We start from the raw sequence: 21,834 nt of genomic DNA on the forward strand, positions 1-21,834 counted from the left end.
TGCGTGGAAATCTCCCTCAGCCTGTTCTCAGGCCTACATTTCCAAATTAGGGTGATCCTATTCATTAGTCATTTATTATTCAGTTGTTGTTGTTGTTGTAGTTATTATTGTTATCGTTCTGTGACTAAAGACTCCACACGTCTGTACATGTGAGAGGGGGTCAGACTAGTCTTTTGTGCATGTCTGGAGAAGCACTTTGTCCAAATTATATAATGCTGCCGCTGTGGAGAATGCATTTGCATTTTGACTTATTATTATAATGAATAAAGGAACAGCTTTGAACAGAGTTAGAACAGATTACAATGGCAGAACATAATCGAATTGCATAGAATATAGCCTAACAAAATGAAATAATGATACAGTAAGTGTACATTTTACAGTGCTGTGCATTGCATGCATTTTAGAGATTGGGCTGGACTTTGGACCCTTTCTTTAGCACCCTTTTCAAAATACGTTCTGCTTATGGAAGCAGTCTTAACATAAACCATATAATTAGCAAACACATAGTCTATTTTATTAATGTTCTATAGCCTAGCCTTTTTTGTCTAAGCTTTGTGATTGCTAGACTAATAGAATCTTGGTCGAGTATTTCGACCAAGCAATTTCATCCCAGCGCTTTAATCCTACAATCACATTCTGGGCTGTAAAATAATGATGTGTTATAATTTAACTGTACAATAGCCGAACGTGCGTTATTGCTATCAAAATGAGGTGGCGTTCACCTGCCCCCACGTAGTCCAGGAGCATGAGAACAAAAACACCCCTTGCAGCGTTGTCGAAACTTCACCGATTTTGACAGCGCAAACACTGTGGCCATGTGACTGCGAGGGGCCAACGAGACCCCGAGACCCTCAAACAGGGGGGGAAATGAGCTTGTGTAACCCAGGCCTCAGTCTGGCGAAGGTTCCAGTGTGGCTGAGGTGTTGTTGTCGTTGTTGACGCAGCTCTATGGTGATCCGGGACCTGACCCTACGCAGCGCCGCCAGCTTCGGCTCCTTCCACCTGATCCGCCTGCTCTACGACGAGTACATGTTCTACCTGGTGGAGCACCGCGTCGCCCAGGCCACCGGGGACACGCCCATCGGTGTCATGGGAGATGTAAGGGCAGAGAGAACTACCCCTCACCCACACGCAGACATCCATGCCAAACCCGTTCTTAGCCAGTAGAAGCCCACGGCTATTTAAACGATTGTCTTTTTTGCCTTCTGTGTTCCAGTTTGACAGCCTCAACACCTTGTCCCCTGCTAACATCGACAAAGGTGCGTAAGCCAGCCAAGGCTGGGTCTGACGCATGGCTTTGTCTTCATCACGTCTGTGCGTCATGCCCTTGTGTTGTACACCCATTAATAGGCTAACCTCAGCCTCCTTCCAGAGAGACGAGAGTGTGAGACGCCGTCCTTCAGCTACTATTAATCCTTCAGATAGCCTGCATCTCTTTTCAATTCACCTTATGAAACAAGTTCATTGAAGGTTTATATAAGTGTCATATTACACTGAACCTTTTGGTAAAAGTGCGAGGGGCTGGACATTTCACATTTGCAGTGACCCTTATACCATCATTACAGTCCCTCTTATTTACCGGGTATGTATCTAGGTTTTGACAAATAAGGGTCTCAATTAGAAGCCGGGTCTACATGTATTGTTCTGGTTGCCATTGACACTGCGAAGGAGTGTTTTATGTTATATTTATTTTTTACTTGCATCCAAACATTTACCGATCGCCATGGCGACAGAAAAAGTACAACCTGAAAATAGCCTTTGGCCTATAGTATTATTTGCCTCGCCTACTAATAGGCTTTGTGTTTTTTCACTTCCCTTATTCGTTAGGTCAACTACTGTATATGATATGCAGTTTGTTAAACAATGCGGTACGTAAGGCATTCAGCAATTTATTGTTGTTAAGACGGTAAAACATATCCCAACTAGAAAGGGCTCTCGGAGAAAAACAGGCCTCCGCCCATGAATGCATTTTGTTGAAATTGTTAAACTCACTCTTCAGTATAAATAGCGCCCACTTACACCATTGAAGAGTGAGCTTTTCTGTGGCGTAACTGGTAGTGGTGCTTATGTCTGCTGTATGCATACTAGTGCTGTCACGATATTTCGATACGATACCTGCCTAAAATATCTCTACTGATACTGAAACAATACCATGGTGAAAACATAAAACATCAGGAAAAGTAATGGAATAATAGATGATGTGGAAGAACAATAGACATGGAACTTAAAATATATATATTTTAAAATATTAATTAGAACATATTTTGACAATGTCAGGTGTCCTGACCACAGTGTTTCATGTCTCCTGAGGCAGAGCGGGTATGTGAACTGTTTAAACTCAAAAATAAAAAAATATTTTGTGATCAGCCAGATGCTAACATCCAGATGCTAGCAGATAGATGCTAACTAACAGCCTGATGCTAGCAGATAGATGCTAACTAACAGCCTGATGCCAACAGCCCAATGCTAGCAGATAGATGTTAACTAAACAGCCTGATGCTAGCAGATAGATGCTAACTAACAGCCTGATGCTAGCAGACAGATGCTAACTAACAGGCAGATGCTAGCAGATAGATGCTAACTAACAGCCTGATGCTAGCAGACAGATGCTAGCAGATAGATGCTAATTAACAGCCTGATGCTAGCAGACAGATGCTAACTAACAGCCTGATGCTAGCAGACAGAAGCTAACTAAGAGGCAGATGCTAGCAGACAGATGCTAACAGGCATATGTTAGCAGACAGATGCTAACTAACAGGCAGATGTTAGCAGATATATGCTAACTAAAAGCCAGATGCTAGCATATAGATGGTAACTAACAGCCACATGCTAGCAGACAGATGCTAGCAGATAGATGCTAACTAACAGCCTTATGCTACTATACATGCTGTACATGATGTATCCCTGCATGGTGTTGATTTTGCATACAGAGATGTTTGCTAGATAGATGAGGGCATGAACATGATTATATTATCACATTTGCTAACCTATTGCTCTTTGAATTCTTGGAACAGGGGCACGTCTGTCGGCAAGATGCTTTGCCAAGTTGAAAGTGTTGGCTCCCTTGGTCTGCGTAGTTTTAAAACATATTTTACATACAGGCTTTGTGGTGTATGTGGGCTTGCCCCAACTGTCGGCAATGTTTAACAAAATAATGTCAACTTTTTGCTTAGTGGGTCAGCTTTGTCAATAAGCTGTGGGCGGTCGGCCAGAGTACTTGTATTGCAGCCATTTCTCTGGTTCTGTCACCATGAGGCTGCAGCGTGCATGAGACAGATGGCGCGCACTCCGCTTGCAGGGACAGTAGCAGAGAGGGAGAGCGTGCTACATTCACACACACTGCGCTACACACAGTCACACACACACTGCGCTACACAGTCACACACACCCACTGTCCTGCTGTTGCACATCCACGCCAACTCTGAAATATGGATTATTTATTCAGTTCATTCTAAATCTCAGGACCCGGGGGGAGGGGCTTTATTGTGGCCATGCAGTGACACACATTGCACATTGCCTACACTGCAGTGACAGGGCACACTGACGGTGACAGGGCACAAGACACGCATGCAACTTCCTGTGTTGGGCCGGTGTTGATCCCAGCTGTCCCACTTTGTCCTCCTCAGACGAGGTGAGTGAGATGGACAGCGACCTGGAGGAGGACATGGAGGAGTCCGGGGAGCCCCTGGCCAAGAGGGAGAAGGCGGAGCACGAGGTGATCCAGGTGATCCAGGTGGGGGCCCTTGAGGACGGCTCTAACCCCGTGGTGGGGGTGGTCCAGCCCGGCATCCTCCACTCACTGCCCCAGCCCCCCCAGGACCATGCCGAGCACATCCTGACCCCCTCGGCCAGCACCCCCACCATCCGCCACTGCAGCGCCACGGGCAACACCTACGCCTCGGTCTGAGCCCCCCGCCCTGCCCCGCCACCTGCCCGGGATGTCTCTCCTCTCTCTCCCTGTCTCCCTCTCTCTCGCCTTCTCCTCATCTGTTTGTTTAGCCGCTGTTTTGATCTCACTCATGTGGGGGGGGGGGGGGGGGCTGACTGGATGGATTCTGATCAGAGAGGATGAGGAGGTGCCGTCATCCCATCTGTGTGCTCTGGGAGGGGGGGCTAGGGGGACCGGGGGGGGGGGGGGGGGTCGACGAGGAGGAGAGTGAACCCTGAGATGGAGCCTTGCTCAGGCTTCAGACACCGACCCAGTCTGGTCAGATAGGAGGGGTCCATTCTGATGGACTGCTGTCTCCAAGCTCAAATCCAAGCCACCAGCCCCTGTGGAGCAAAGTCACTTGCTAAAGACTTGATTCTCTTTAGATAGACAGTGTACATAGTTTCTGTATAGCTTATATAAACCAACGCAAACGTTTTGGTGCTATCGTCTGATGAGCAGTTATCCCCCCGAATCACGAGATCATACGAGACAAAACAGTTGACACACTCCAGAGTAAGACAGAATTATGATAAAAACACGGCAACATATTGATTTTTTGTAAAAATATGTAGCTATTTCCAAGCTTTATATGTGACATTAGAAGGAATGATAACTATATAAAGTGAGCATCTTGCATCGTCTGGTTCTGAGTGTATCGTAGCTAGCCGCCCCCCCCCAAGAAGATGACCACTGATGGCCTTTTTGCCGCACGTTTTGGCCAAATGAAACACCCACTGATATGTGTGCTGCTACTGTGTGTAGAGACCTGTGGGACAGGCTGTGTTCTAGCGCTGGTCTCACTAGCTTGGGACAGGCTGTGTTCTAGCGCTGGTCTCACTAGCTTGGGACAGGCTGTGTTCTAGCGCTGGTCTCACTAGCTTGGGACAGGCTGTGTTCTAGCGCTGGTCTCACTAGCTTTTCTGTCCTCTTACTGCATTGATCAAGAGTTCTCTTACTGCCTTTGTTTGACGTGGATGCTCTATAGCAGAAGAAATGGGATTAGCTGTCCTCCTCTGACCGACAGTACTTAATAACGTGTGTTGTTGTATTTTGTCTTTTGAGATGTCTTCAGTTCTGAGTGGACCAAAAACCCAACGAACAAACCAGAGGAAACCGCCACGTACGGCCTGAGCCGCAATGGCGTCCGTTTCCCACCCCACCAGTGCCGTGGCGCAGAGCAGAGTGAATGTCAGGGATTCTTCGTACCTCGGCTTTATCCTAGTGCCTTAACATTAAACTGCAGCTGTTCATGTAGTCCTGACTGATTGTCCCAGCCACAGCTTTGGCTCCCCCTAGTGGCTGGTGGCTGGATTTGGGCTAGCCCATTGGCGTCGAGGCTGTGAGATTTCTCGATCTCCTCTAGGTTCTGTTGAGCTCTTTTCAGATGAGGTTTTCTTACATGGGTCTGTTGCCTCAGTCCTGCTCTCACTCTCCATTCAATGCCTGTTCCTGCATTGGGCTCTGCTGTTGGGTGAAGTTTGTGTATGTTTATTAGCAGTGTGTGTAGGTAGGTCTGTGCATGCGTGCATAATGTTTTTTTTTTATGTATGTATGTGTATGTATGTATGTATGTATGTGTATGTATGTGTGTATACAAGCACATGAGTGTGTCTGAGCATGTGTTTGAACACATCCACTAGTCACCCTACCTCACACCAGTGGTGCCAGCCCTTTGAGTCATGCAGCACAGACACCACACACACCCAAACACAATCACAATCTTACTGTACAACTCGTCACTAAACCATGTTCCCTTCTCTGCCCTCATAATTAAATAAATACATGTTCTCTTTTCAGTTCACTCCATAACCACCCCCTCTGCTTAAAGTGCATCTTTGTATAGTGGACCAAAAGTAGATATTTTCTGATATTTAAAGATATATATATATCAATATATATATACATATATATATGAGAATGATGCGCTACATGTATTCATTTTGTTTTTGTTTTTTTAATGTGGTTGATCTGATTGTTCTCTGTGATTGGTTCTTTGGTAGCTCTTTTGTAATTGGTGGATTGACTGTGAAGTGGGAGGGGCATGGGGACCAGCTTCTAACTACACTGGAGACCGATTTTGTACTTGAATTGTTCTTGATAGCTTTTGTGTTATGGAAAACTCAAAAGCAAAATGTGCTGAGTGGGAAAATCTTGTTACTACTGAAATTACTAAATCTTTTTTTTATTATTATTATTATTTACTCATATCTGGAGAACTGTCTGCACCACTTATTTGCATAGACTTTATTTATTGATATTTATTGTGCGTTTGTTTGACTATTTCCATGGTTACATATGCACCTGTATCCATGCTTAAGAGTCAGAGGAAGGAAATGAATCCTGATGAATAATACTGTTCCTGTTTGAAAGAAAATTACTGAAAGAAAGAAAAGGAAAAAAATACAGAAATATTGATTTATTTGAGTACATTTCTTATATGTATATGGTACTTTTCACATGGCAATCATGTTTGTTGTGTGCTTTGTATTACAGGGCCATTGTACTGACCTGAGAAAGGTTGTTTACCTTGATTACCAGTAATTGAAGGCCTTGGGCATTTGTTTACATGTCAGACCGGCCACACACAAGGACAAATCTTACACAACCTTCATCATCCGTCACTTCACATGCATATAGCTGGCTGTTGAACTGAAATCATATGACATGTCATATAAAGAAAATGCTGTAGATGTAAAATTGTGATAATTTGTGCCTGGAGTGCAAACAGCTTACATAATCTTTTTGTTTTACCTTAAATATGTGCTTTATATTCTTCAAAAGTGCTTTTTTGGTCTTGCATGCCTTCTTTGTGCTGCTAGAATATTTAAGTTTGTCCATTTTGCTTTTGAATTCTTTGGAATATGTGCCAGAGAGTAAATATAGTTTTCTGCAACCTCATGAACCTGCCGATTTCATCATTGGATTCAAGCCAATGCTGCCAACAAATATCTTACTTTATTTTACATTTAAAAATTCACGTTTGAAATATACCTGTGCTGTATTTGACATAGAAGATAGGGCCTTCCCTTTTTTGGTTTGTAATGATTGTTAGCAAAGAAGCCCATTTCAAACCTTATAGCTAGATATCCAACAGCAAAATGATTAACATCCTCTAATGATATCAGATACTTCCAACCCACTACAGGGAGAGAGGTGAGAATACGGCAGCTTGACTGACCCACAGAGACTCCAGTGCCTTTGATGTCATCCTAACCTGACTGGGCTGGATTCTGATGCCTTTGGGGGTGGGCTCTGGTGGGCTCCTGATACAGGCTCTTCAGAGCTGACTCCATGGTGGAGGCAGAGGCGGGTCCACCTGGGCTGTGGGACCACATCCGCCCTGCTCTCAAGCCTCTCATCCAAACAGAAACCTCTGCCAACACTGAATCGGGCTTCATCAACATATCTGCTGTCCTACTGGGTGTGAGGACAGCACTACTGTATAGATTTACTATCACCTAACAGGAAGATTACATTTGACTGGATTAGGATACTCCCAACACTGTACTATTATCGTCATGCTATTTACTGATCACTGTTAGTTTTACTTTGTTCAGTTTGACTACTATTTTGTGGATCTAATTTAAGTGCCATTTGACAGTGTCATTAGTCATTAGTGAGCTGGGGCCAGCTGTAGCACGCTCTAATGCAAGCACAAGCATTTGGCTGTGGGGTTCTGGTAGACATGACCTCAGACGGCACTATGATGTAAATAGTCACATATGGGAAGGAAGCATATTTATTTACTGTCTTAACTATTTGTTGAAGGTTTTTTGGATGCATTTTATTTCAGATATGTTGACAAAAGTACATTGTGATCTCTCTTTTCAGATGTATGTGTGTGTATATATATATATATATATATATATATACATATGCGCGCACACATACACAATCTCATGTGACTTTCTTTTCGTGTTGTTTCAAGTTACCTCTTAGTATATAACTTATCTTCTTAAATCGGCAAGAGCAAACCAAGACGTGTAGGGTGATTTGTATTGTGTATTTTACATAAAAAAAACAATTCAGAAAACTGGGGAACTTTTATATTTATAAAGGTATATATTAACATTTAGTGTGTCGTAATGATTAAAAATATAGGAAATATTAAAGACACATGTAGTTTGGTTTTCTGAATATTTCAGACTTGAGCTCAGGCTAGCTTATTAGTGTTGTTTCTTAAAATTTGTGGCTTGTCTTTACATTAATAAATTTTTTCTTGTTGAAGTCAATTCTTTCCAGTCATTAATGTTTTCAGGTACTGGCAGAGGTCACTGTGAACACACATTATTATTGGGCAACATAAAAGTTGGCAAATAAGTATTTGAGAATTTATTTTCATATTGTGCATTAGAGTTCAAAGGAGTATAGTAAAGAACAAACGCATGTTGTCCTACATGTACATTTTGATATAGCATCATGAGAGGGTCTTCAGAAAAAATAGTATCAAATACTGTGGTAGGTGTTTGTGAACTGAACTATCAATACACACCCGAACATGAGGTGATCCATGATATTCTAATGACATTTGGAAGCCAATCACAACTAGTTATAAAAAAAACAAGAACTATCTGAACATAATACTGACCTGATGGCTTTGATAGAATGGTTTCACCTGTCATTGGGTTCATTTGGTATCAGTATGGCTTAGACTTCCTTAATTCCACTGATGATACTACTTCCTTCATCCAATAAGTAGAATGAAATAAATGGTATTATTAGAGACATGGAAGCATCAACTGCGAAATTGTTGAATATAATGTAACAGTGCTATTCTTTTGCAAACGTCCTTTTGGGATACTTGAACAAAAATAAAAAGAAGCCCCCTCATGGTGTCAGATTTACAATAATTTCCAAATTGTCTAAATTTAAGCAAGGCAGCATACTAGAAAAAAAAAACAGAAGAAAATGACACACAAATCAATAAAGTGCTAATTTAAGCTATTGGCTAATCTAAAAACAGAGCAGAGAAGTGAGCCGAAGAAAACCCTTGATACCTTGGAATTCATTATGGAAAGACCATTAAATTACTCTTCACCATGACGCACACTGGCAGCCAGGCAACAGAGTATTGTACAGTAGGCTTCTCTTGAAAAGCATTTTAGGAGAAGCAGGACTGTGTAAGTGATGATGTAAACTGGCCATGCCTGTAGGTATTTACACTTAACAGAGCAGACAGAAACTCATTAAACTCACCACCTCATTAATGGTTGTTCAAAAAACATTTTAGGGCTCATTAAAGAAACAAGACATGGTCACAGCTGACTATAACCCTTAAACAAATGGAGAGCAATGTTTGCGTTATATTTCATGTTCACAATCTTTTTCATTTCATCATCAGCATCTGGTTTGGAAGTGTAGAAACCGTTGGTTACAGATGAGCAGTGAGCTGGCATCACGGCCACTCGCATCCCCTACTCTCCTCTCCTCTCATCTCTTGAAGCTCCGCCCTCCAACCGTGGTGGTCTACGGCCCATCAGGTCTGAGTCCCAGGTTTAGGGCTGAGGTCCCGGTCGTTAGTCCAGGGGTTGGGGGTCAGCGATGGGCATAGTGTGCAGCACCTCGTCCAGCAGCTGCAGCGCCCGGTGGAGGTGGATCTCGATCCAGCAGGGGGTCTCTTTGATGCTCTGCCGGGGGTAGTCCGGCCCCCAGCCCTTCACGAAGCTCATGCGCAGGATGCACAGTCTGCGCAGGTCGTCCACGCCGATCCCTGCAGCCGCAGACAGACCTGGACGGCCGTCACACAGAGAGGTCAGGACATCAGTGTGATACGACAGCTAAATACAGCAGAGCTTATCAGTCGCCCTATCTCAGGGTGCAGATGAGAGGTGATCGAAAATGGAAAAACAGCGGAAAGAATTATTCCATTACTTTCTCTGAATCCTGCAGACAGACTCTTCTACAGTAGTTATTCTCAGGAAGTAATTGCTTGTTGAGAAACCCCAGACACACACATTTCCAGCACTATGGACGCACTCAGCACCGGAGAGCAGTGATGATAATGGAAGCCGCAATTGACAAGAGCATGAGGTCAATCACATGTACAATAACAGTGATTTTCTGATTGAACGTCGGACTGCTGTAGGAGCAGCCGGGTCAGCAAGAGAGCGGGTTGTGACGGGGACTCACTGATGGCGGGGGCGATGCCTCCTACGGACCCGGGCCCGGGGATGTTCCCCGCCACGGCCGCCGCCTGGGCCGCCGCCGCCGCCTGCGCCGTGGCCGCCTGCTGCTGCATCTGCCGGTGGCACTGTCGGAGGTCGAACACCTGGGCGGAGAGGAGAGGCATTAGGGGGGAGGCGGGGCGTCAGGGGGGGCGTCAGGGGGGAGGTGGGGCGTTAGGGGAGGGGCCTCACCTTGATGTAGGCGCTGGGGTAGATCTTGTGCACGGCGTCTCCGGGGGCGCGGCCCGCCTCCCGGTCCAGGTAATAACTCTGGACGAACACGGCGTGGTCACTCAGGCAACGCACCCACACGTCCCCCTCGCCTTTACACTCCAGCTGCACCCCCTTACCGATGTGGAGTCTGGGGGACAGTGAGGACAGGGGGACGGATGAGAGGGACGAAGCAGTTGGACACATACAGCGCCAGAATACAACAATGGGCTATATGCACAACTCCAGGACATGCTTCTCTATTTCCTGTCTCACACTATTGGATGAAATGATTATTCAGGTGTGCCTGATCATTGTACTGCAGTCAGGCTGATTAATCACTTCATCCAATAGTGTAGGACAGGAAATAGAGAAGCATGTCTAATTTCAGGAAGTACTGGAGTTGTGCATATAGCCTATTAAACAAGTTCATCAAGTGGCAGGAATAGATCAGCTCCACTGCTTCCAGCTGCATGGATGGCTGTTGCTGTAGTGCTCAGGTGAGTGAGTGTTCAGGTTCCTGTGGTTCGGTACCTGGCTCTCTCGATGTTCTCGGTCCTGTGAACGTTGCTCAGCTGGCCCAGGCAGAAGCGGTCCCCTCCAGACGGGTCCACGTACCCGTCCACCGTCACGACAGGGCAGGTGGACGGCACCTTGAAGGTCTCTCCCACCTGGACGTCCATCTCAAAGTAGGCGATGGAGCACCAATACTCCGGAGCTGGAACAGAGCAAGAACACCCAAGATCACGTCATCCAGAAAGCACGGTATCACAATTCACACATTAAACTGGAAGAGATACCTCACATTGTTACAGATTCTTATGGGTCTATTTTTCGGTTTTCGGCTGACTCTAGTAACGTTTTTTCTGTTGTTAGCTATTCCCAGTGCCTGGACATATATGGTCAGAATAGGGGTAGAGAGAAGACTAGGTGCAAACAGTAAAAGCCAACTAGACACTGATGCATGGATGTATAAGGGGGTAAGACTGAACTATGTATAGATTCCGGCCACACCGGGACTATAAAGATGGACCAAACTCAATGCTATGTTGTCTGATCAGAGTACACCGTATCTGTGACTGACCCAGGATCCTGTCTGCTGTTATACTCTGAATGGAGTGCGTCTCTGTGACTGACCCAGGATCTGTCTGCTGTTATACTCTGAATGGAGTGTGTCTGTGACTGACCCAGGATCTGTCTGCTGTTATACTCTGAATGGAGTGCGTCTCTGTGACTGACCCAGGATCCTGTCTGCTGTTATACTCTGAATGGAGTGCGTCTCTGTGACTGACCCAGGATCCTGTCTGCTGTTATACTCTGAATGGAGTGTGTCTCTGTGACTGACCCAGGATCCTGTCTGCTGTTGTACTCAATAAATCTTGAGTCTGATCTACAATTCTGTTCCGGCGTGATACTTCCTCTCGGCCATTGACTCTTCAATACTCATCCATTCTTTATCAGTCCACTAAGATCCTTCGACCCAAAATCCAACCGGGACTGGGAGGTCCCCAGGTCCGGATCGGAGACCTGTGAAGACACCTAACCTCTAATGCATTCTCAGTAAGAACTGCACACTCACCCGGGTGATTGGAGATGGGAGGCTGGAATGCAATCTCATTGGATACAGGCCCTGAAAGACAGGAACTTGATTAGTTACATCCCAGTCATTCAGAAGGGTGCTGATTACTTGCCGTGTGCGCTGCTCGCTCAAAAAAACATCATTAATTTGCAACACAAACATTTTAGCCATAGAGACCATTCCTATCACCGGACATGTTTCTCTTTCAATTATTCTGAATGAAGCTACAGTAATTACCTCACTAGCTTGAGATACAAGTGGAATAATCAGAATGTGTATCATTCAGATAATTCTTTACAGACAGCTTGGTCAGAATCATTTTCAGCTCGTTAGTCAGTGGGAGTAATTGCGATCGGCCTGTGAAGCTGCCAGGGGCAGTGGGTTCCACTAACAGTGTTCTGGGAGGCGGAGGTGGCACTCACAGTAGTGCCCTGTGTGGGGCATGGGAGTGTGGTGCTGCAGGTGCCCGTTCTGGTGGTGGGGCCCCGTGGGGGTGAAGCTGCCGTTCCTCGTCCAGCTGGGGGTGGAATCTGTAAACACAAGATTTTTTATTTAACCTTTATTTAACCAGGCAAATCATTAAGAACAAATTCTTATTTACAGTGATGGCGGCAAAAAGCACACACTTCTTGAGGGAGGGGGGAAAGGGGGTTGTGAAAGAAAAGTTAAAGGGAACAGTACAGACAGGCAGCATAGAAAGACAACAGCAGACATCCAGACATGAAGACATATGCACTACTTGCAGCACACATATCAAGCACAACACAGACACTGTTAATCAGGGCGGGGTGGAGGTGGACGGGGTCAGGGGGGGTCAATACAGCGCCGGGTCTCACTGGAGGATGCGGCCGCAGCAAGGCTGGAGAAGGCGGACGTGGAGGAGGCGCCGCCGCCCTCGGAGGTGGGGAGCAAGGGGGGGCTGCTGAAGGACTCCTGGGGGCCTGGTCTGGAGTGGGGGTGCTGGATGGTCTGGTGGTGGCCCTCACCGCTGGTATGAGGCTGCTGGTTGTCAAAGTCGTACTCGTCTTTGATTGTGAAGTTTCCTAGAGGGATAGAAAGGGTGAAGACTGTCAAGGTTGTCCGTGTGACTGATCAATAAAGGTCCCGTGTTTATACCCCTTTTCAACAAGTTCATATTGATATAGATCTCTGGGGTCCCCTGAACATGTCATTGGGTGTTTTTGCTGAAAGTATCACCCAGATTAAGCATTCTAGCCTCTTTACCTTTTCGTTTCAGTCCTGTTCTGGATGGGTCGTTTGTGTGTCTGTAGCTTTAAATGCAAATGAGCAGCTGCTCCCCGCCCCCACTCCGCCCACCTACCTCCAGAAGTTCAACCAAGGCAAATCCAGCAGCAAGTTTCTGAATGGTTAGATACCCTTTTTCTCAAACCTTTTTTTCAGATGAGATATAATTCTAATGAGTCTTGTTCTGAACAGAAGGCAAATCTGAATGGCTTGTTGAATCACATCTTCTGAATTTGGCTGCCCACAAAAACCTGACATTTCACAGTTTGTGTGTTAGTAGGCCCATCAGAGACCCAGATGTATGTGCACAAGCACTGAGAAGGTTTTTCATAATAGGGGCTCTTTAAAACCTTACTTAGTAAGACACTGGAAAGATGCAGTGATTCCCTACCTGAGCTTGAAAGTGTCAGTCCTGACAAGTCTGTAAAGAAGCATAAAGACAGCTTAGCTGTATACAGAAGAACAGGGTACAAACACTAATAAGTTTGACTGATTCCCACTCACCAAGCCCAGGTGATACCACCCTTTCATAGTGGTATGGGTTGACACACACATTGTCACATTTAAGGTCAAAGGCAAACTGGCAGTATTTGACATGTTTCAGCTCGTTCTTGTGCAGATCGGGCCACCTCCACAGCCGGGCGTACACCACATGGGGAAAGCCTTTACGCCCCGCAATCTGTGAGGACAGAGCAGTAAAATGCAAACCCATAAACAGAGATAACATCCACATGCTGGTATACTCCCTCAGTGCAGGGAGGGAGATGAGGTTGTATGATACTAAACAGCTGGATATTCTAACATCTCCTCTGTTAAGGGCTGCATACCTGCAGCCGTCCGTCCAGGGTACGCTGTATGGTCACACACTTGCTGGGGTGAGCCCCGTTGGTGGTTATAGCTGTGATAAGAGAGTCTAACTCATCCTTTTTCTCCTTGAGTTTCTTCACAAGGCTCTCGATGGCTCTCTTGGCGAAGGTTTCACTCTCGCCGCCTTGTCGGTGGCACATCAGGCTGTGTACGATGCTCAGGCAAGCGTCGTTACTGGTGGGAGTGTTGGTGATCGACATGGTGCTAACTCTTCTGTCACTGTTGCAAGGGCTTCCAGTTCAGCACCCTAATAGTGTTCAAACAACCAAACAGGCCCTCTCGCAGAATAATAGCTATGCCAGGGTGACACTATTGCCCTAGGTCGAGTATGGCAAAGGGTTATCAAACTTAGCTAAGGGCTGTGAAAGCGTGTCCAGATTTCTGTGGCTAGAGGAAACGAGCACAGTAAGATGACGCTATGACTCAACGTTAGCGATTATGTTCTCTTTTTTTCTATGATACAGTTAAGGGTGTCTAGCATTTAACGTATTGATAAATTAGACACCATCTTATATGACTGAGCTAGCCAGTTGGTTAAATAGCCTAACTCAATGATGAAACGTGCATGCTACGTAAAATTGCTTGCTAGTTAGCTAACGTTAGATGAGCTAGTATTTATACAAGCTAATACTTGAATGTAATATTTTTGTTTGAACCAATAGCTTACCTAAACGTCTTGTAGATTATTAGCTAGTGTTACTAAACTAGCTAGCTAGTGCTAGCAACATTAGCAGACAGACGAAAAGCTAGCAGCGTACGCTTATTTAGCACAGGTTGCGCTGCCTTGATCTTTTTACAAAGTAATCTGTAAATCGATGGGAATTTCATATAACTATCGATTGTATTTAGATGGATTGTTAGACCTTTTAATTGTGGCCTCTCCGCCGTAACAAACCTTGCACAACCATAACCACAGTCTGTGGTTCACCGCTTTAGCCTAGCTACACAGCTAAGAAGGTAGACTGTTTTGTACGTCTAGATCCAATTTATAGAGAGAGCGGAAATGAATGCTGATCCGAATGTTCTGGTGGAACGAAAAGTGTATGTCCATGATAACTACGACAAGTGACATTTTCATGGACTAAACTGTTGTACATATTTTCTGTCCCTTTGGTTGCATATTGGTGTACCTATTGATTTATTCATTAGGGTATTTTAGAAGGATGAGCGCAGTCGTCCTCTAGGTAGATTTGATCTAGATGCGCCCAATATTGTCTCCACTTTAAGGAGGTAGGCTCTGAAAATGCAAAATGTAATGATAATGAATGAATACAATAGCCTTTTAAATATATTAAATGCATTCAACACAGTATAACATAAACAACACAAAACAATACTTTGTCAGTGTTTGAACAACTGACCAGTACAGGCTCAAACAAATCATGAAAGTATTAGAAGGAATTTAAAATAGTAAACTTTTTAAATTTCCTTTTAATAGCAAGCAGCTGCTTGGTCCTGATCATGGTATAGCTCTGTATAGAATAGTCTCTGTATATAATAGAATAGAAAAGTATGCAGACAGGTAGGCCTACATTAAGGTCGCACTGAAACCATGGATGTATTAATAGAACTGGATACAGCCACTCCATTCACTGACTGCTATCAACAATGAAGCCCTATTGAACCGCGCCATCTTGGCAAATTTGTAGTCATTTGACTATTTCCGGTGACTTTTGTACTTGCGCAGTTGTGCTTTTCTGGCCTTCCGGTGACTTTTGTACTTGCGCAGTTGTGCTTTTCTGTCCTACGCGCGTCCACGAAAAAGTTCACGTTTATTTGAAATGTAGACGCACGTTCCCGGCTCTCCCCGCTTTGATTTAGCAATGAAAACCGGCTTGCATATTAACCTGTTTTTGTCAAATATATCCATTGGAGAAATTATTTTTTCATCCAGGCATCTTAGTTTTAACAGGTTAATTATAGCTGAACATGTTTTGTTTGCTAGTAGATGGTATTCATTCCGTTCGCGATAACGTTATTGCAGCCAGGCTAAATTCCTCCAGGGAGCCAGTGACAGGCGAGTTGAAAAGCTTCACTCTCCGCCAGTAGGAGCTTTGGCCGCTGCTACCGCATCTCGGATAACTCGCTGAGTTCGTGGCTGCTATTTCACATTCGCCCTTGATCAATCCCAATACCGATCCATGGTAATAATGAATCAATCGTTCAGATCGGCAATGCTGCATGCATGTTACAACATCATTGTTAGCTTTATTAACATAACCATAGCCTACATTTATCTCTCTAACCTTAGGCTATCCATCTTACACCAGTCGGCCATTCGATAGCTAGAAGCGGTCAACGCCAACGTTGACTGAAAACACCCAAACTCAGTGTATCGTTTCATCTTTATGCTACACATCAACTCCTTTCCATTGTATGTGAATAAATTCCTGTTATTCTAAAATATCCCATTTCTGTCCATTCCTGGAAAAGGCTAATAATTGCTGTCAAATGATCACTCCAGTTTATCACCGTATCCCACTACCATTTCAACTATGCACAGGAGGTTGTCTTGTGGTCATTTTCATTAAAAAATGATTAGCCTGATCAGTTTGTTGTATGTATTAAGCCCTTTTGAGCGTTTTGTGTGTGCAGTGTTAAGTGTAAGCTTATGTGTAGCAGTCTGAAACTGTGAAAGTCTTCATGTAGGCCTAGTTGTTAGTTCCAAGTCTCTAATAGTTTAATAAGCACTTTAGAGAGTTGAATAGGTGAACACTATGACCAATTATGTGAACCAAAATGGGACAGAATGCTTTTTTCATTTCATTGCGACTTTAAGGAATAAATTCAACTCTAGAGCACACCGTAGAGAACGTCCATTAACCTGCACCTTATATTTCCTGTCTCTGTTCATCATGAGAGCATCTGGTCTGGTCTGTGATTGGTTTAGCTGAGGGTCAATGAGCAAAAAAAATGGAAGTGATGAGCACTGGGATAAGCCAGGAAAGACATACCGTATATTCAACCAACCACTGACAAGTATTTTAGTTAGGGATGCACCGATATGAACATTTTGGCCGATACCAATAACAGATATTTACCGATGTTGATATGATCTGTATAAAAACAAGTTTCTATGATAATTAAATGATATAGGCCTACATACTGAAAACACATGGAAAAACTGTCTCCATTTCCAAAACATTTAGAAAAGCTGATAAATCATAGATTTACTACATTGTTTCCTCTCAAAAACAACACACACAACAGCATCTAGACAGAAACAATTATCGGTTGTTCATATCGGCCCTGTTTTGCACATCGGACCGATACCAATATATTAAAAAATGCTAAAAAATGACTAACCGGTCGATACCGATATGATTGCCGATATATCGTGCATCGCTAATTTTAGTCAATGTGTCTCAGGTCAGGAACATTCCAGACTCATAGCCTGAAGAATGTACCACATAATACTACCTGGATATATATTTCAGTCATTTCACATCAGTCAGTAGGTAGCAAACAAACAAAACATGTCCTCTGAATTCAATCTCTTCTTGATAAGAAGTGTAAATCACATACGAAAGATGAAAGGCCGTTTCACACTGTAGCATAGAATAATGTGATCACATAGAGACAGCTCAACAGGATAAGAAGTTGCCATGTAAAGAGAGAGAATTGATCTCAGTGAGATTTAAATTTCATGGCATTACTCCATAGAGGTTATCATCTTTAGGTTGTTGACAGCAGAAGCTGGGTGATGATGTGGCATTTTATTTTTTTTCCATTTGTCCCGTAGGCATGGCCTTGATAAGGGTCGCAGAGTGGCCATGACACGAAAGGGAAGTGGGAGGGTTTTGGGGGCAGCGCTGGCTGGGGGGGGACTGGCTGACCCAGAGGGGCTTGCTGGGGGGGGACTGGCTGACCCATAGAGGCTGGGGGGGGACTGGCTGACCCATAGGGGCTGGCTGGGGGGGGGACTGGCTGACCCAGAGGTGCTGGCTGGGGGGGGACTGGCTGACCCAGAGAGGCTGGGGGGGGACTGGCTGACCCAGAGGGGCTGGCTGGGGGGGGACTGACTGACCCATAGGGGCTGGCTGGGGGGGGACTGACTGACTCAGAGGGGCTGGCTGGGGGGGGACTGGCTGACCCATAGAAGCTGTCAGTGTTGGAGACCAGGAATCTGACAGCACCCTCTCCCAACTGCTGCCCACTTGGAATGGCGTCTCATCCTGAGTGATGGTCTACAAGCCTCCAGGCTCTGACACCTCCTTATCACTGTGGCATGGAGGGGGGGCGGGGCAGGGGGGAGGGGGGAGAAGCCTCGTGCGGCATGTGGCTCTGGAAGGATGGGGGGGTGGGGTGTGGGAGGGGCGGGGGGGGGGGGGGGGGTAGAGAGATGGTGTTTTTCTCTCCATCAGTAGCAGAATCCTATCCCATTGTTCTTTCTGTTAAATATAATTTGAAGCCATTCTCACACCACATGAAATACCACTATATAAAAGCAAACTAACATCCTATAATCCACATCCGGGTCCTTCTTGCTCTGGAACAGCCATCGTCTCTACTCCACTGTCCGTCTTTATCATTCCATACTGTAGTTGAAGGTGTGTGAACATTAAATAGATACAGAAGCAATTCATACCCTTAATCTGGCATAGTAAGCCTTTGGTGTATCGTTAACGCACAAAGTAAGTATCCTGGATGGCTAATGCTTATTATGTTTGTAGTGGGCTCTATTGCTGTCTGTTTCGACAGCTGTACTGATTTTCATTCAGTCTTTTTCCGATAGGCAGTCGTAGCCCCGGTAGTGTGAACTATCGACAGCCACACTCAGCCACCACCATGCCCTCGTACTTGTGCTTGTAGGTGACCACTCCCCCATCCTCGTAATAGAGGAGTGAGATGGGCTCCAGTTTGGTTGGCACGCAGCAGGCTCGAGAGGCCTTCTGTGGATTATTAATACTCAGCAGAGTCTGGATTATAGCGTGTTTGGTAGGCGAGACCTCGGAGGTCATAGGCGAGGAGCACACACCGTTGCACCTGTAGGCTTCATAGCCCAGAGGCTGTATGACCCAGGAATCCCAGCCAATGTCCTTAAACTCAACAAAGAGCGGAGTCCTCTTGCAGGGCTCCTCCTTGGCATGGCGACGGATCCGGTGAGGTCTGCCGTCGATAAGGTTGGAGTGCAGCTGCACAAGAAGCCGTTTGTCCATCTCACGCTCATCAGGGTTGCCAGTGTTCCGGCTGAGTGGCCGTGGTCCCTGCTCTAGAGCCACTGGCAGGTCGTACTCATGTTCAATCATCTGATTGAGCTCCTGCTTGTCGTCTTGATGGCTCTGATCATCTGAGAATACGATAATCACCGGCGTGTGCTTCCCCTCCGTGCTCCTGTCTTTGACCACATCAACCACCCGTCCGTTGTCCCCTGTGACCTTTTGAGGGGTCTCTCCGTGCTTGGACCCCACGCTGGCGATGTGAACCTCCAGCCTGTGAGTGGTGGATTCTGTCTTCTGCCACAGGCGGAGGGCGTGGGTCAGATCAAAGGACACCCAGCCGGCGTCTTTACTCCGGACGTGCCACGTGGCCAGCTCCTCCATCTCTCTCACTCCTCCCCCATCCCCTCCCCCCCCCGGCCCTGCCCGCCCTCTCCAGAGCCCCCCCTCGTGTATCTTGTAGACGGTCACCTTGCGGGGGAGGCCGGCGTAGCGCCGGCGGTCCCGTTGGACCAGGGTGTAGAGGCGCAGCTGGGCGCTGGTGATGTGCTCGTGGCGGGGGATGGACACGTTGAACAGCAGGGGGTGGGTCCTCACGCCCCTCACCGTCACTCTGTGGGGGGAGGAATCTGGAATTAAGACGTCAATAGGGGGGCTGAATTGGTTTCTGATACAGATTTAAATGATAGAAATACTGTAGCATACCATTTCTCCTATTGATAGGGAGTTTTAATCTAGCCACCTTGTATGGTCAGGATTTATTTCGAGGATAAAACACTTTCAATTAATGGTTACAAGGCTTAACGTATCGGTAATTCAAATGTCGTCATACCTCACGCTTTGCCTTTAAATCATATTTGATTCAATTATTAATTCAGTTTTAGGTTTCACATGCAACAAGTAGCAAACTAGCAATGCTGTGGATTTTGTCTTTACAGAAGTTCAATTACAGTAGCCTCAGTTGTGCAAGAATTCAAAACAGTCAGCACACAGAACAAAGAGCAGACCTTATGTTTGTTTTGACAGAAAAATCCAATTAAGTTATTTAAATTAATTCATGATGTTGCTTAAGTTGTTCCGAATGGTAACCATCACATTTGCAATCATTGAATTAAGAAATTATTCAGCGTGTCTTCAGTTGGAAAAATGTCCACACACAAGTTTATACCTTCATTCTTGAAACTGCGCACTATGTTGGCCGAGGGCACGGCAGTGCGATCACTGGCGAATCGCTTGTACAACTCCAGCATGTATTCTGGTGGCTCCTTTCGGGTGGCGCGCGCCCTGGTACGAGGCCCCAGCTCTGTGAGGTTTAACGAGGATAGAAACTGTTGAAGAAGATCCTGTACGTCCAGGTCATCCTCATGCTCCAGGAGAGAGGTGTAGAACGCCCCCCACGCCCCGGGGTCGGGGGGATGCTCCTCGGGGGCCATGAGGGGACTGGCCAGGCTCAGACCAGGCAACAGCAGGGGAAGGACAGTCAGAGTATAGATGCAGCACCCCAGTCTGGAGAACACTTGAGCAAGCATTGCTTAGTCAAGGTCAGGTTCAGGTCCAAAGGCTGAATATCAAATATGATAGGATCCTCAGCAGAGGACACCTGTGCGTAGTTCCCCCTTATCCAGCAACAGTTTCTCTCTGGAAGGGACAACAGGTTAGTGTAGGGAGTTGCGAAAAAATAGCTTGGTCCTTGTTGATCTTGTGATCGGGTGCAGAGGGCAGGGCGGTGTTGTCAGATGTGGTCTGCTGACATGTTTGGAGATGTCAGGAAGGCAGCGCTCACCCCCTGCTTCTCTCTTGGCCAGAGACCTGTGACGACCGCAAACCCCACTCATCTTCTATCTTCTTTCCATGCGTGCCTCTGTCAGGCTGTTCTCTGCCACAGCTGAGGAGAGACTCACTCATGTCCATATTGTGACTGAGCTGCATGCATTTAAGCCCTCCTCTTTTCTTATCAATCCTTACTGTATGTACACTAAACTACAATGCGTGAGTTCCTATGAGAATCTTATCTATTGATATATGTTGTTTGTTGGGTTAGGGTTATGCATGGCGATGAAAACAATTTGTTCTATTTGTCCTGGCATATTTGAACGAATTGTCTATACGAAAAGAACAAATTGGGATTGTTGAATAATTAGGAGTGATTGACACTACTGGCATCCCCATTGGTACAGTAGTCCTACTGTGCTGTAGAATTTCAGCCTGTGATATTTCAGTGGCAGAATGAGGCACTCTGAAGCGACACTGCATCACTACAAAGCCCATTTATAGACCCCGGTAATAAGAGACAAGGATTCAGGTCAGAGTAAATAGGTAAGGCAAGGCTGCCCACCCACTGCATACGAGCAGTAATTTTCATGTACTATACTATATATGCTACGATATATATCTTTTTTTTGCTATATAATTTTCCTCACTTAAGGTTAATATCATAAATAAATCAACAAAACAAAAACTATACAGAACAGAGTCAGTAGGACTACATAAAAACACTAAACATAAACATAAAACATAAACATTCAGTTCCCTCTTTCCTTCAATATCGCATTCCTCCTCATTTTTATTTTTGTTACATGTATTTATTGATATTGATTTGCCTGTTTTAAGGTGTGTGGCTAAAATATATTAAATACCTAATAACCCTAACAGAGTAGGCCTATATAGGCCTTGTACAGT

At 45.4% G+C, this 21,834-nt stretch overlaps 3 protein-coding genes across 3 annotated transcripts in view; 1 reads left to right on the forward strand and 2 right to left on the reverse strand.

The window, feature by feature from the left end:
• The window catches only part of rfx3 (regulatory factor X, 3 (influences HLA class II expression)), a gene marked incomplete at its 3' end in the record, with an annotated part of 12,351 nt that extends 8,444 nt beyond the window's left edge, over nt 1-3,907 (forward strand). The window contains exons 14-16 of the mRNA XM_084457035.1: nt 945-1,098; nt 1,217-1,259; nt 3,627-3,907. Coding sequence (XP_084313161.1) covers nt 945-1,098; nt 1,217-1,259; nt 3,627-3,907 — 478 coding nt within the window. The remainder of the gene's footprint in view (nt 1-944; nt 1,099-1,216; nt 1,260-3,626) is intronic.
• Nucleotides 3,908-8,854: 4,947 nt separating this feature from the next.
• On the reverse strand, nt 8,855-14,932 carry smad4a (SMAD family member 4a). Its single transcript, XM_084461520.1, has 10 exons — nt 13,957-14,932; nt 13,634-13,808; nt 13,521-13,550; nt 12,721-12,927; nt 12,307-12,414; nt 11,885-11,935; nt 10,840-11,023; nt 10,288-10,456; nt 10,061-10,199; nt 8,855-9,659 (listed from the first exon to the last, which is right to left on the reverse strand). The coding sequence occupies exons 1-10, from the start codon at nt 14,194-14,196 to the stop codon at nt 9,448-9,450; spliced, it is 1,515 nt and encodes a 504-aa protein (XP_084317646.1). The 5' UTR covers nt 14,197-14,932; the 3' UTR covers nt 8,855-9,447.
• Nucleotides 14,933-18,339: 3,407 nt separating this feature from the next.
• On the reverse strand, nt 18,340-20,693 carry bmp10l (bone morphogenetic protein 10, like). Its single transcript, XM_084458402.1, has 2 exons — nt 20,324-20,693; nt 18,340-19,784 (listed from the first exon to the last, which is right to left on the reverse strand). Exons 1-2 carry the CDS (start codon nt 20,682-20,684, stop codon nt 18,757-18,759), a joined length of 1,389 nt encoding a protein of 462 aa, XP_084314528.1. The 5' UTR covers nt 20,685-20,693; the 3' UTR covers nt 18,340-18,756.
• Between the last annotated feature and the right edge of the window lie 1,141 nt (nt 20,694-21,834).

The sequence above is a fragment of the Borostomias antarcticus genome (genome assembly GCF_949987555.1).
Source record: "Borostomias antarcticus genome assembly, chromosome: 2".
Classification (NCBI taxonomy): domain Eukaryota; kingdom Metazoa; phylum Chordata; class Actinopteri; order Stomiiformes; family Stomiidae; genus Borostomias; species Borostomias antarcticus.